This window comes from Anas platyrhynchos, chromosome 13 (genome assembly GCF_047663525.1).
Source record: "Anas platyrhynchos isolate ZD024472 breed Pekin duck chromosome 13, IASCAAS_PekinDuck_T2T, whole genome shotgun sequence".
Classification (NCBI taxonomy): domain Eukaryota; kingdom Metazoa; phylum Chordata; class Aves; order Anseriformes; family Anatidae; genus Anas; species Anas platyrhynchos.
The window spans coordinates 496,294-511,522 of record NC_092599.1 but is presented as its reverse complement, the minus strand read 5'-3'; the positions used below and the strand labels follow the sequence as shown (position 1 = coordinate 511,522).

The 15,229-nt window shown below is 43.0% G+C and overlaps 1 protein-coding gene and 1 long non-coding RNA gene across 30 annotated transcripts in view; one reads left to right on the top strand and one right to left on the bottom strand.

The window, feature by feature from the left end:
• TMCC1 (transmembrane and coiled-coil domain family 1) overlaps positions 1-15,229 on the bottom strand; it is a 135,627-nt gene continuing 120,398 nt past the window's right edge. For all 29 annotated transcript variants that reach the window (XM_072044561.1, XM_072044562.1, XM_072044563.1 and 26 more), the window contains 3 exons: positions 14,130-15,064; positions 6,764-6,899; positions 1-4,277 (listed from right to left, as the gene is read on the bottom strand). In XM_072044561.1, coding sequence (XP_071900662.1) covers positions 3,963-4,277; positions 6,764-6,899; positions 14,130-15,064 — 1,386 coding nt within the window. In that variant the 3' untranslated portion in view covers positions 1-3,962. The remainder of the gene's footprint in view (positions 4,278-6,763; positions 6,900-14,129; positions 15,065-15,229) is intronic.
• Positions 11,251-14,134, top strand: LOC119718268 (uncharacterized). Its single transcript, XR_005269123.2, has 2 exons — positions 11,251-11,741; positions 13,952-14,134. It is a non-coding gene; the product is annotated as an uncharacterized lncRNA (long non-coding RNA).

Here is a 15,229-nt window from a genome sequence, read left to right as displayed (position 1 = left end):
TTAATAGCTGAGGTCTTTATTTAAATTTTTTTATATACAGTAAAAGTGTTGCAGATAAATCTGCAACAAACATACAAGACAAATGTAAATCTCTCTCAACAATTAGCAGCTTAAGATCTATAAACTACAGTGTTACGTTCACAAGTGTCATTTCTGTACTTTTCAATCCGTGCAAGTGAGTTTTTCTGTTTATTTTTTACACTTTTAAAACACACTTACAGCTAAGTCAATTGCCTACTACTATACCACCTGGCATACACAACACAGACACACGGGGTTTTAAACTCTTTAGCCACATTCAGAATTCACTTAACTGGTAAAACTACCCAATCTCGAACCCCTTTGTAGCTTGGCTTCTTTTGTTACAATGCTGCCTTTTTGTTTAATTTAAAAAATGCATATTTTTCAAAGCTGAAAGACAGTGCTTTTCTGTCCCAGTGCAACATGTACAGAACTCAACATTTCATCTGATCAGACCTTAAAAACTCACAGGACTGGAATAAACCAATGAAATAATTGCTGTGAGCATGCTCAGAATCATTAAACTAAACTAATGAGGCTGAGAGGAAAGAGAACTTCGTAAAATTAAAAACGTTTTTTGTTTTTTGCATCAGTTTTTTTTTTTCTTTTTTACATTGACAAAGCAAATAGGGGACAACAGATGAACCACAGAATTTCACTGAGGAGCTGTTGCTTTTTTAACATAGTCCATTATATTCTTCCCTTTTTATATGCCAAGTTGATATGTTCTAAACATATCTAAGCAATTTCAGAATTGTTTCAACTCTGAATATGAAATGTTTTGGGAAACATTCTGCTACTCAGAGATGGTCACTAAAAAGTTTACATCCATAAGGAAGGCTAATAAAAGGTACTCACACATGCACACTCGCATCCATGGTGGAAACTGTCTTCGACATGTCATCCAGGAATGCTTCATCAAGAAATCAAACAAAACCACTTACAAGCAAAGGGAGCTTTAAAGCTAGAATCACATTTCCAACAATATAATCATTGTTAAGCTATCAGAAATCATCACAGACCTTTGAATTGAAGAGGGAGGAAAACCCCAAAACATTCTACTAATGCAAAAGGCAAAACACATGGCAGTTCTGTTAGGATATGAAAAGTGGATGCAGCATCATATATGGCATTACTGCAGACAACTTTCTGGAATGGAAGAAACTGTCGAGAGAGAAAGAGACAGACAAACAGACATTGTCCAGAACCATATATACATGGCCTTCACCGAACAGTTTTGAGGTGTTAAGTTTCTATTAAGCCTGCACCTTCTGGCAAATTATCAAATGGCATTTTCTGAAAATGATGCAGTTGAGACACTAAATGAAATTTTGATATAAAGAAGGACAAACACTTCCTTTGAATACTACAGATGAGTGGCACTAAGCGTCCAAATCCACTGGCTTTCAACTCCCTCCTGCTTTGACCACATAAAAACCTACCATCAACTATTTAGTGTGATCAAAACTGAGAAAAACACAGGTGTGAAAGCTAGGTATCAGAAATAAAGGCAACGGAACTTTTCAACTACACACCAATTCATTTCTTATGTTATCCACACCTTTGGTTCTGACAAAACCTATTTAATGGGAAGAAGACAATTATCCACGTAATTTGAATCAGCCAGAGAAAGGTGGTAAACAGAATGGAATTTCACTTGAGAGATAAGCATGGTCCAGATAGGGAATGTTTATGCAATCTTTGCTCCATCTGCAACTGTGGAAAGAATGATTATTTTTGGCTTGACTAAGTTGCAATTGGCAATTTGCGTTTTAAGTAGGACAAGAGCAGATTTGCGCATATGGTGACAAAGGCAGGTGTGCTGGAATCCCTGGGGGGGCGTACCTGAGTTTACTGTGACCATGGAAAGAATACACAGAATCTTTGAAGGAAGAAGAATGGTTGAACAGTGGAGGGCTTGCCTCTGCCATCAGTCAGAATACCCTCAAGGCTGTTAACCTATTTTGGGGGAATCTCTTGAAGTTCAGAATTTGCATCAGAGCATAAAGCGTTACATTTATATATACACACACATACATATACATATATATCATGTACATGTTCCATGTGTGTATATGTATGATCTCAACTGGTGTAGGTCACAGGGGCAACATTTGTTTCCTAGACAGAATTTAAGCCTAGAAGGAAGAAAACCAGCAAGATCTAACTAAACACCATAAATGGTGTTGAAAGAGAGTCCTGGAGTCCTTTTGGATTTCACAGAGATGGAATTTGAATCTTTATGTTGTTACAGTGGAAAGGGGCACCAATTAAAAAATATATATATATAGTGAATCCAGATTCCTTGGATGTGAAGCCTGACTGCCAGTACCAACAATCAGCAAAGCATGCTGCCGGGACTTGGCAGCTACAGCTGAAAATGACATTTCCTTTAGAGCTTTGAAAAGGAACCTACACCAAGTACTTGCCCTTGCAGCTAAAGAAGAGGATGCTGTCTATGGTACACTGCACTGATACAATCTACAAAGAAGATTGCTACAAACACACACAAGTGATCTTATCAGAGCCTGACAGGAGGAAAACTTTGGTTTCAATTTTTAGGAGTTTATCTAAAAGTTAAGTCAGAGTGATTTCCGAGACAATCGTTCCTTTAAGTGGACTGTTGAATCGGTATTTCTTTCCTTAAAAGAATCCGTTTGTTCCCTAGGAAGGGATGAAAAGAAATTCCTTATTCTTATCCTGAGGCCAGGAATGAGAGATGATAACGTGAGGAATACAAACATATTGTCTTTCACATTTGGAAACAAAAACCAAACCGAACAAACAAACAAAATCCTGCATGACAAGAATGTGTGGAGAAGATAGATGTTTTTCATGATGCTGCATCTGTATGCACAGGAGGACAGGTAAATGGCATATGAACATCACTGTGTTCCAGACAGGCTGGCACTAGAAACTACTTTCTGCCCTCCTCAAAACTGTTTCAGGACAAGACGGCTCACAATTATTCACGCATTTCTTCATTTAAAAACATCACTTCTTTATTTAAAAGGAAAAAAAAAAAAAGTAATGACCCTCCCAACCCCTTCCAAAAAAAAAACCCCAATAATAATAATAATAATTATAATAAAAAATCCTATATTAGAAACAATAAGGAAGCACTGAGAGTTTGAGTATTACACTCTTCAAGTATGCTGTTTGGATTTTTTTTAATCTGTGAATATACATATATAAAAAAAACCTTAAAAGTGCGACCAAGGGCTTCTGCTTAAAGATAAGTATTTCAAGGACTACTTCAAATACTGTAGCACAACTGTGCAGTTACTGTGTATGGCATGAGGCTTCCACTTCATATACTTGGCAAAGTTGATCAGCCTTACAGAAAGTTTCTCTAAGACAGGTTAGCACAAATGGCAAACCCAGATGCTGAGTTGGGAAAGAGATCCATGCGTTGTTTTTTCTCTTGTTAAGGAAAGAAACCACTCTGAACCCACACATTTGGACATGGAATGTGAGCAGACTTCACAGTAAAAGTTTAGTGTTATAGGTTTGCTGTGGTACCATCCCTCAAGGCTGTGCACTACATTTAGCTTTGCTCATCTTAAGTTAAACACATTCTCCTCTTCCTGACAGGTTTAGTACAGTAGTTCAAGCCACAATTTAAATTGCCCATTGGTATGCTCCAAATTTCCGTGTTTTATTTATTTCTTTTTGTACACTTTAAAGAATCTTAAGATTTGCATCCAAAGAGAACCATGCTACATAAAAATTATCCAGGATTCTCGCCAAAAAAGAGTTCTTGAATAAAATCTAAAAAATACTATTGCAATGCATCTTGCAGAGAAAAAACGTTATTCTAAATGTAAACAAATTCACTCGGACACTTTAAAACTTCAGCGGAGTAGTTGCTGACTAATCTTTGCCACGCTTGCTCACTGAGCGTGATGGGAGGGGAGCGACGCAGCCAATTCCTCATGCCATCATCTGGGGGGAGACAAGAACCGTTCCAAGTAGCCAGAGATGGCATCCCAGTGCTTCCACATAAAGGCAATGAAAACCACTATGAATAAAGTGCTGAACGTCCTATTGCGAGTTTTCATGAGGGGCACGACACAGTTGGCCACAGTGGAGACGAAGACGAGGAGGACTGCCATGACAGCTAGGAGGATGTTGATGAACTTCCCCAGCAGGTTCCTGGCTGTGGCATTCTCCAGACCCTCCAGCTGCACCACCTGCTGCTGCTGCTGCTGCAGTTCCATCTTGGAGATGCGGGTCTGGCACGCTTCCAGTGCCTCCTGTCGGCAAGAACACACTGCTCGGTTGCCAGCACCCTACACGCCCACCCCCGTGGTGGTCCATGGCACTCATCTTACTGACTAGACCAGACCACAGCCACCCTCCTCATGCACTCTTCTGCAGGATATGAGTCACTACGTTGATTTCGTACCCTGCAGGAGGAGTAGAAGAGGCTGTGCCGTTTCATGTGATTGAGGAGTCCCTCATTAACTAGGTACTGCAGTTCATAACAAAACTTGTGATCTCATTTACATGACAGAGGCTTGACAGAGAAAGGTGACAGCTTGGGCAGAAGCCAGCCTTTGTTGAAACACGCATTTCAGATGCCACTTTGCAATGTCAGCTGTCTGTCCCTGTAGGTGGTATAAAGGTCACCTGAGAGCTCATCATCCCTCCTGTGTTGTGGTCGGACCCAGACGGAGGAGGACACCAATAGCCCTCTGCAACCAGACAGCCTCCATTTGTCTGGAAAGCAGGGGCTACCCAGTGGGCTGCTCACCTCAGCTTCAGTTTCAAGAGACACTGAGGGCACAAAGGCGCTGTGTCCAGCCAGCACTCTTCCTCTTCCACTCTGTTTGCTTACCAGAGCCTCTCATTTCCATCAGTTTCTTTCCCCTGGCTTGTGCTCGTCAACCCCTCTGTGAGCCCAATCAATTCTCTACTGGATCTGGCAGAAAACTGGAGTCAACAAAGTAACTAATCAAAGAGGCTCAGCCTCATTCTGCTTGGTTAGCAAGCTGAATGAGATCAGGGAAGGGTCTGAGAGTGCCAGGGCTGGGATTGCACAGCTGGTGTCATGGGAGGAATATCTCCGGAGTGCAGCAACCCTTGGCAAGTGGGCCATCGTGCAGCAGGTGGGCTACTGACAAGCAGGAGGGGTTTTAGGGCAATTTGCAATGGCACATTTCTGCTCATGGAGACATAAAATTACAGTTTTGCCCTTAATCTTCCCTCCGAACTGCTTTTCTCATGACCCTAAGGCCAATGTTGGGTAACAACCAGAAGTCTGCAGAGAGCAGCAGTGTCCCTCAGACTGATGTTCAGACAGGAACTAGGATGTTCTGCCTACAGACCTAGCTCCGTCAACTGTTCCTCTGCAACATCAGCCAATGCTTGTAGCTGTTCTTTCATGCAAGAAAACTTAAGGCTTACCTTTTCCTCAGCAATGCTGAGGAATAGGCTAAACCAATTTGCAAGTTTGCACTGGAAGTGCTGAATCATAAATGAAGATTAAAAAAAGCTATTGAGAACCCCCTGCTTCATTTTAAGTTTCCAATCTTACTTCTTCCTGCTTTATTAAATGAGAAAGGAGAATGAAACCTGAATATTACAACATTCTTCAGAGAGGCTGCTGTTTACTGAGAGAGGCCATGGCACCACTGTCCACAAACACTGATTTATTTTAAGCTTAACCTAAAGGTCATTGTCACCTGTTACATTTCTCTGCCATTGCATAATGTCTGTTAATGAAGCATGAGGCTTCTCTTTAGTTATGTTACCTGAAAGTAATGGGTAAAACTGATCAGCCTCCTCAAACAACCAGAAGCCTGAATGCACATCAACTCAACACAATTTGCAGCTGGACCCAGAAGTGTGACAAAAGCCAAGCCTCCTTTGTTTAAGAGGAGATCACCTGGCTGAAACTTCTCTGGGGGCCAGAAGCAGAACTTTGACCTACAGGTCTCTGCTCACACTACAAATATCTCACGTTGGCTTTCAAAGCTGAGATGCCTGCTACAACTAACATGACAAGGATTTAAAATAAATGCTAGACTTGTTTCTGAATAGGCCTTTATAAGGTTTAGCTGCTTCATTTCCCAGGTCTTTCATTCTGTGTCTGTCTGCCTGGGTCTGTGGAAGGCCCTACAACTGTAATCTCTATTTCCATAGCTTTCGTCTTTCACACACTGAAGAACACTTCTCTTTTAAAAAATCTCCGTATTTGGGCCAATGGAAAACCAATGGAAAGAATTGTTTCCTGACCAGATACAGTGGATACATGAAACCAGCTTCCATCTTCCCTGAGACATCTGTGGTGATTGCTCTAAAATTTGTGACACACAAACACACCCTAGATCAGTTTACCCAGAATGCTACTGTAAAAAAATATTCAGGTTATAGTTAGTTTCCAATATCCAAAGAAAACCCTGCTAATATAGGCAGCATGAAGAGTGGATGCAGGCTTCCACTTTGCTGTAATCATTTAAAAACCCTTCGCTGGACCAAGTGGTGGGGCCCCTCAGAAGATGAACTTGCCTGCTGATGAATACACACAGCACTTCTTCACAAAAGAAGTTACTCTGGGAGATGCCTGAGGGTCAGTGACTGAATAAAGACCTTTCAGTTATTTTTAATATGCAGTTTGGGAATAAATCTACAGCAATTAAAAACAAGTACTAAATCAAAGAAGTATTTCAAAAGCAAAGCAGTTACTGAAAGGGCAGGTGGAAGACTGGACTTCAGTGCCCTAGTTTCTGCCACCCACCTGGATGTCCCGGGCTCGCTCATAAGACTGGTAGGCAATTTTCTCCTCCATGCTGGCCAGCTCCTGTTTTAGATTCAGGATCTCATTCTGGTGGAGCTCAGTCAGGTCGTTTAGCTGCTCTTCAAGTCTTTCACATCTAGAAATTAGACACATGGTACGGTGGCTTTAATGACAAGAGGAACGCACAATTACACAATAACAGTTGAGCAATGAACACCACAGACTTTTTATTGAAAACCAGAGCAACAAAGTTGGTGAAGGGTCTAGTGGGAAAAAAGTATGAGGAGCAGCTGAGGTCCCTTGTTGAGCGTGGAGAAGACCAGGCCGAGGGGAAGCCTCATGGCGGCCTGCAGCTCCCTCAGGAGGGGAGCGGAGGGGCAGGCGCTGAGCTCTGCTCTCTGGGGACAGCGACAGGACCCGAGGGGACAGCATGGAGCTGGGACAGGGGAGGGTCAGGCTGGGGGTTAGGGAAAGGTTCTGCACCCAGAGGTGGTCAGGCACTGGGACAGGCTCCCCGGGGCAGTGGTCACAGCACTGAGCCTGCTGGAGATCCAGGAGTGTTTGGACAACGCTCTCAGACACATGGTCTGATTTTGGGGTGGTCTCGTGCAGAGCCAGGAGTTGGACTTGGTGATCCTTGTGGGTCCTTTCCAACTCAGGATATTTTCTCATTCTATGATTCTAGTGTGGCTACCTCAATTGCTATGGAAGTCTGCTTTGCAAACAATATAAGGCCTTCTCACTGGGAATTAAGGACATTCTTTCTAGCAGGTAAGATAATGTTAATCCTGCTTCAAGCCTGGGCAAAAACAAACAGAAAGGTCAAATGACAATAGTCAAGTGATAGAAGAAATCAAGGACAGAATTAGAATATTTATTCCCCGAACCTCTGTTTTAACCAGACTAAGTTCCCTTCTAATACCGTAAACTCTTAAGCATTTTCATCTATACGTACAACAGTAATTGTGCAAAAATGACTATGAAATAACATGTGACTGATGCTTCGGAGAACGTGATGGCCTTGTCTGGTCTTTCCATGTGAGGTCACAGAGATGTCTGATTTATTTTTTTCTTTATCTCCTTTGAATGATTCAGCTTAACTAGCAAAGATCATTGTGTTATTTATAAGAAGGGAACATGAATCACTAACCTGCAGGCTCATTTTTCAGTTTGCTACAGTGAATGGACCATGAGCAGTTTGGAGGCAGAGGTCTGAACAAAAAAATGAGTAACGACAATTCTGATAAAGTTTTAAACTGACTTCAGTGATAGTACCATGTTATTTTAGCACTATCAAAATACATTAGGGATATCTCATGTCTGTATGTAGCACTGAATTTTTGAAATGTCAAGTGCTTTGCAAGCAACTCATGTTTCAGTACCCTTTAAGGATGAGGCAAGCATTTGTCTTTCTTTTAAAAGGCAAACATGCTCAGAGAGCTTAGGTCACTAGCTCAAGGGTCAGGAACACCCATCTAGGTACCATCCACACCAGCCTCTTCCACCATGCTCCTCACTAATTTCTCATTATTTGTCCACTGTCAGTGATAGCTCTGACAGCAACTAAGATATGGGTACAACTGTTGTGGCCACCAGGCTTCTCCTATGCTCATTTGCACTGTCCACTCATTGTAACAGCACAGAACAACTTTACAGTACAACTATTATCACCTGACTCTTGATACCAGCAATAGAGAAATTTGTAAGGAATTCAACATGGATAATTTCTTGTTTTAATTTCAGTTCCCCTCTGACCCTATCTGAATTTTATATCTACATGCATAAAATGAATAAACAATATTTATCTACAAACAAGAATTTAATTAAAAGTTCTGAAACTGAAACAAAAATCCTTTTTTTGTTTTTAATTCCAAGATTTCTGGTGCTTCATGAATGAAATATTCAGAATCTGCAGGCATAAACTAGTTCTTAACAATGTTCTTGGGCTTTTGTTTTTAACTGAGAAGTCTAAAGAGAATTTTCATTCACATTCCCAATGTAATATTCCTTTAATCTTGAAGGAGGAGTCAGGTGTAGTGCGACAATTTCCAACAATGAAATATGTGTGGTCAACCAGCAGCCAGACTCAGACAACCACCTGCTGACATGGCTCAGCCCAGGATGGTGCCAGAGTCTCTGTGCAACCAAGGCAGGACATGCAAGAACTGGTTTCCCAGGAACTACAGGCTGCAGACATGAGAACAGCCATGTGAAGACTGGCTAATGAAGAAGGAGCCTGGATAATTAATATTGCCATTTGTTCCCACCCAGTTTAAAAAGAATACAAAACAAAACTTGCCAACAACTGAGAAATCATAACTAAATTCACTCAAAGTCCCAAAGGCAGCATTAAATTACTTGAAATATATTCAGCTAGTTAATGTAATTCAAAATTCTCCATTGAGTTTATTACACAAAAAGGAGCTTAAGTATATCTGAAAATACCATTGATTATGTTTTTTAACCTTCTCCCACATAAACACCCTTCACAAAACAGCTGTTGCCAGGCAGCTTATATCCTGTTCTTTAACAAGAGACAATTTTATTTCAAGAACTTCAAAACTACCTCAATCTACACGAAACATAAGGAAACCCTTCAAATCCATATAGTTAAGATTTTAAGCAAAATTCTTAACTATATGGATAACATGATTATCAACACATGATTTTGCTAACATAATTAGCTAAAAGGCTGGCTCCGGTCCTCCCTGCCCAGAAAGGTGGACTACTGCCTTGTTCCAGAACCTAACTTAGTTTTCCAAGGAGTCCCACCTGCTCGACTCAAGAGCCTTTACAGTTTGCACACAACAATCATAAGCCTTTTTTTTTTTTGTAGACAACTGCTGGAATTGGGTTATTAGAAATAATAATAATAATAAATGACTTATTTTTGAAATTATATATCCTCTGTTCATCTCCTTTTCACTCCTAGTCCCATTATCTACAATTTAGAAAATGTCTTTTTTCCACAGTTTTATATGGGTGTTCAAAACTGAAAAGCTAAAGGGGGATCACATGACTTACAGGGCTGGAAGCCAGGGTTTTCTGTTGAAGGATGGTTCAGATTCAGTTTAGAGGCATTACAAAAACAAAAGGGACAAGATGTCTGCCAAAAGGGTTAAGACTACACTCATACATCCCTTTCCAATGTACAAGTATCAGCATCTTTGCAACAGACTCTAAACCTGCCTGTGAAAATAGCAGTGCCTCTGCTGAGCAAATCCCATTCCATTCCAGGTACTGAAAGTTTTCATTAGAATCTAAGATTTATTTTATCACTACCTAAAATGGGAAATTTCCCCTTAAAATTACTACAGTATACAGTAACAAGCTATAACTCAGAAACTTTCCTATGTAATAGACGAGTGATAATCATCATACATATTTCATTATCAGAGATGCCATATGGAAGACATCCAGTATACTGTTGGGGTGTTTGGCTAAAGTATGGGATACGGAAATACTGTGTTTAGAAAAGTTGTATCAGATTTCCACACATTTTCTGAGGCTCACTGTTTGGAAATCAGAAAACTGACTTGAAAATGACTGTGGAAAACAATTATTACAATCTCATTTTTTAAGCACTTTTAGGCATTTTCAAGTAACAGCTGCAAAATACACAGCTAATACAGCATATTTATGGGAGATACATGATGATGGAGACATTTTATCTGTACTCAGTAAATGCTCCAGCAAGTAAAGAAACTGACTGAACTCATGCTGAAAGATCTGTACAGCACACAGTGAACTGAGTTTAATACCTCTCTCCTCAAACATCTCTTAAAACTTTTTTTTTTTGGTGGCTATGTTATACAGAATCTCCTCTAGCCTTTATTTGTCATCCAAATACATTTTTTATGCTACTGAACACACTGCTATCCATAGCAGAATAATAGCTAAAAGCAATATCTATTTGCAATGTACTCCATGTCTTCTAGCTAAAGGATACGCAAGGGACAGAGCTTGCTCCAAAGGAATACTCTGTGCCAGTATTTATGCCGTGCTTTCAGCTCCAAAGCCTTTCCTGGTGAGAGAAAAAAGCTCTGCAGGAATGGTTCAGTGCTTTCGTACCTGGGTGAGGGTCCTACACTGAACACGCAGCTTTTAAATGTTAGCACATCTGATCTATTTGAAAATAAATGAGAACAGACTGAAGCCCAGTGATCAGACTGTAACAAAAATGAAAGCGCAAGCTTCCAGCATTTTGGCTGACAGCTTTCTGTGAGAAATGTGAGAGATTTAAATGCACTTTCCAAGGATGCTGGGTTGGGCAGAAACCCAAACCCTCAGACTGGCCACACTCCAAATGTGTGAGCTCATGGATTTCACTGTGTACAAACAGGTTCCTAAAGGGACAAGAAAGATGAAAATATTCAGCAGGAACTTTATTTTGGTCTCAACAGCACAGAAAGTCCTTGCTCGTATCAGTAAACAGCTGCCACCCTCCAGCCGCCGCGATAAGCAGCTGGCCGTCCCAGGGCAGAGGGCAGCACAATGGCTGCGGAGGAGCAGACCCGGATCCCAGAGGCCGCGGAGGCGCAGGCCGGGATCCCAGAGGCTGTGGAGGCGCAGGCCGGGATCTTCCTTCCCCGATGATTCAGCGCCGGCAGTGGCGCGGTGCTGTGGGGCCAGCCGCTCTGCCAATGGGCGGGCAGGGCCGGGCCGGGCCGGGCAGGGCCGCGCGCCCCCGCGCCCCGCAGCGCGGAACCGGGGTGGCTGCAGCAGCAAGGCCCTGCCCTGCGGCCGGCTGGGAGCCGGGCCCACTGACAGCAAGGTCCCGAAGCGGGGCGAGACAGGGAGGAGATGGAGCAGGGCACGGAAAACCTGCGAGGCAGGCCACGGCCGATAAACAGAAGCTAAATGAACGCGCAAGGAAAAAAGACTAGAACCTGCAAAAAAAGCAGAAAGCCTAAGAAAGAGGAAATGGCTCAAGACTGGGTGAGAAATGGTCCAGCACTCGCTTCGTTCCAGCTTCCAGGTACAATACAAACAGTGCAGCCCTATAAGCAAAGGCTTCTCTAAAATAATTTTTTTAAACCTTAACCGGACTCGGTGCCTGTTTTTGAACACTTCCCAGAAACAGAGCAGAGCTGTGAGGTATTTATAGCTTCTAAAGCCAGTTATGATTAATTTGAATCCCCAGCCTCAAACCATGACCTCCATTTCTATCTTTCCCTTTTTTTTTTTTTTTCTGAAGCGAGAAGAAGAGTTACTGGCCAGAGGAACAGGGGCTGGCCTCCTCAGACGAGGCAGCACCGTCCTCCCAGCCCTCACGCACACCACATAGCCTTCCATTTCTCAGGGGAATGCTGTCTTCTATCTTCACGATATTTTAGAATATGGAAGCTATCAGACAAGAACCTAGATTTGTACACAAGGTATTTTGCTCAATGTGATTAATCCGTGAGCTCCTTGTGGATCGTGCAGTTACCTGCTTTGAAAGCTTGTAGAGACAAGAGCACTTAGTGTGGTTCAACTGGTCCTTTTTAAAGGTCACACCTTCAATTAATTTGCATCAGCTTTCCAAATGGCAAGTCTAAATCACTATCGTTTTATGCCTTTATAAGCTAAATGCATACTCTCCTGGAAGCTTTTCACTCCAGGCTGCCTCGGTTAGGCTATGGGCTTACCTTCAAGGTAGCACTTCATACTGGACTCGTAGGAGAACCTATGTGAACCTTGCTAAATGGTTTCAGGGAATAACTAGTCAGTTTAGCTGACAAGAGACATCAGTCCCCAACCAAGGTCTTTTGTTTTAATTTCAAGCCACTCCTTCAGTTGGACTGTGCTTGCATATAGCGTTCCACTATGAATGGCTACTGCTGTATGTGTGAAACAACAACCTACACAGCACCAGACAACAGGACCCCTCTCTGCCGGGGTGCAGAAGATCAAACTCTACATCGCTTCACAACGTGACTTCATGACAATGAAGTACTAGGAACCAAAGTTGCTGTGTTAGGCTCCGGTTTCAGTGAATCGCTGATGGTTGCAACGTGGGATTAGAAAGTGATGTTGGTCTGGCTTTGTCTAGCCAAGCTTTGCAAAACACACAGAAAGCCTGCTGTCACTACAAGATCCTAGCAGGCTAAGCCTTTTCAAATGTTTTTCCAATGATCTGGCACCAGCATGTCTGAAAAGCTGTAGGGTGACTATGTAGCACCGTGCAAACCAACACAGCAAATGGCACAGGGTACTTCAGAAAGCCTGTCCCCACACCCAGCAGCTGCACCGAGCCTCAGTTTGTGCTTCACAGCCGGGTCTAACTGGTGAAGGCTTCAAACAAGCTCCTTACAAAGGCCTGCTGTGCTCCATCAGAATGAGGATTTGGGTGCCTTGAATTTTTTATCTAAAGTTCTGAAAGTGCAGTTGAAGAACCACACTGAATTTAGGTCCTGAAGGGCTGGCAGAAGGCCAGACTCCCTCTACCCACCCCAACAGGAGGCTGGGGAGCAGCCCCTGCTCCCAGCATGTGATGGGGATGCAGCACAATCTGCAGGGCAGCACGGGGACAGCCTGCTGAGAGCTCTCACTGCCAGCGTGGGAGGAGAAGGGAAGTCGTTCCCCTCAGGAACTGAGGTGGCCAGAGGTGGTGGCTGCCATACTGCCAGGCTGCCCCTTGTCACACCCAGAGCCAGGAATTGGTAGTACCACAGCAGCCCCACCACCTTCCCATCCCTTCCAGCAAGGGGAAGACTGATCAGAACACCAGGTTACCCACTTCCAGAGCCACATTACCTCTGCAAAAAGAACAGAAGTAACAGCACATTACCATGCCATTAGTTAACATTTAATATTTCTTTGAACTCTGCTGCTGTGGGGCAGAGCTGAGAAGAGAAGGGAAGGGAACGTAAACAGGAACCTAGTTTTGGTGTATGAGTGTGTCTTTTTGGAGAGCCTTAAGAATTCTGGTTATTTCTTTTTCTGTTAGATGTGGATCTGAGCAGTGGAGGAGGCAGAGTCAGGATGCTGCCCATTTGTACCCTCCTGAACCTTGCCTTGTCTCAGACCTTTGTGGGCTTTTTCCTAGGTAAAGCGCTTCCTGGGTAACAGTCACTGCATCAACGTACTCCTGTTTTCTGGGGACACCGCCTTTCTAAACTTCTTTGGCTTGACTTTTTATCTCAAAAGAACTATGAAATGACCTTTTAAATGGCTTTTTTTTTTTTTCCTGTGTCTTTCTTGTAGAGAGAAGGAAATGAACAGCAGGATCATGATATTTGCAAAGCACGATGTTTGGAGGGCAAAATCCAAAGATGATTCCAAAGCTTCCTACTTGAACCGAGCTGCTGAGTACTACTATCCAGGACTCCCATGCTCTGCAACTCACAGTATTTAACAGAAAAACTAATAAAACAGTACTTACCTGTACCGCTCCTCCTGCAAAGTCTGCATTATTAACGAGTAATCCCTCTGATAGCGAACCTTAAGGTCCTCAAATGATTCTTCCAGTCTTGCCTGTGTCTCTCGAATTTCTTGAATCTCATGTAGTATTGCATCAAACCCTGAGCTCTGCATATCCAGAGTGTTTGTTTTGGAGCTGGAAGCTCCCACAGGGCCCCCTGTTGTGCTGTTGGCTCCCACTGAGCCTGACGTGGCACTGGAGCAATCCTCTTCACTGCCATATTTTGGGCTTGACTGAAAGTTCTGGATAACACCTAGAGCCTTGCCTCCTGTCCCATCTTCCTGGCCTTCTTCTAAGGCGTCTTTCAGATTAGCAATATTGTCTGCACTCCCAAACTTGTTCCTTATGAGGGAGGCAATCTCACGAGGTTTGGAAACCACAGCTCCTGCTGCTGAATGTGTGGCTTGGGAGAAACTGGAAAGCCCACCTTTAACACTATCTACTACTCCCTCACTGAAGCCAGTGACTTTTGCTCCAACATCTTTCAATCCCTGATGCATATCCCTGAAGACATCCTTTGGCTGCCGTGGCATCCCATTCTGCTCAATCTCTCGTAGCTTTCGATGGTAATGCTCTAGTTTCTTCTGCAGCTGCGAGATCGTCTGGGCGGACTTTTGATTCTTCTTCTCAAACACTTGCTTAATACGGGCGCTCTGCTGCTTGTCTGCGTTGTTGGCTAGTTTCAGGTACTCCGCCACATTGTCATCACGGGCTGTTTGTTCAATTTTGATCTGCTCAGTCAACTTCAGTATCTTCTGTTGCAGGTGTGTGATAGCCACTTTTGTACGCTGAGGATCTGGGGTCCCATCAACAGAGTCTGCATTGATGCTGCCATCGGTGCTCGAGGCCACTGCACTAGAGGTCTGCGCTAGGCTGCTGACTTCCAATCGCTCAATCTAGACGAGGAAAGAGAGAAATATAAACACTAAAGACTAGTTTTACTAACACAGAAACCTGTCCTTTTTTTGTACCAGCCATCTTGACACGTGGATGTTATTCTACAAAAATGCACCTTTTTTCAGCTGGCCAGGGTATAGTATAAATAAACTCTAAATCTCTAC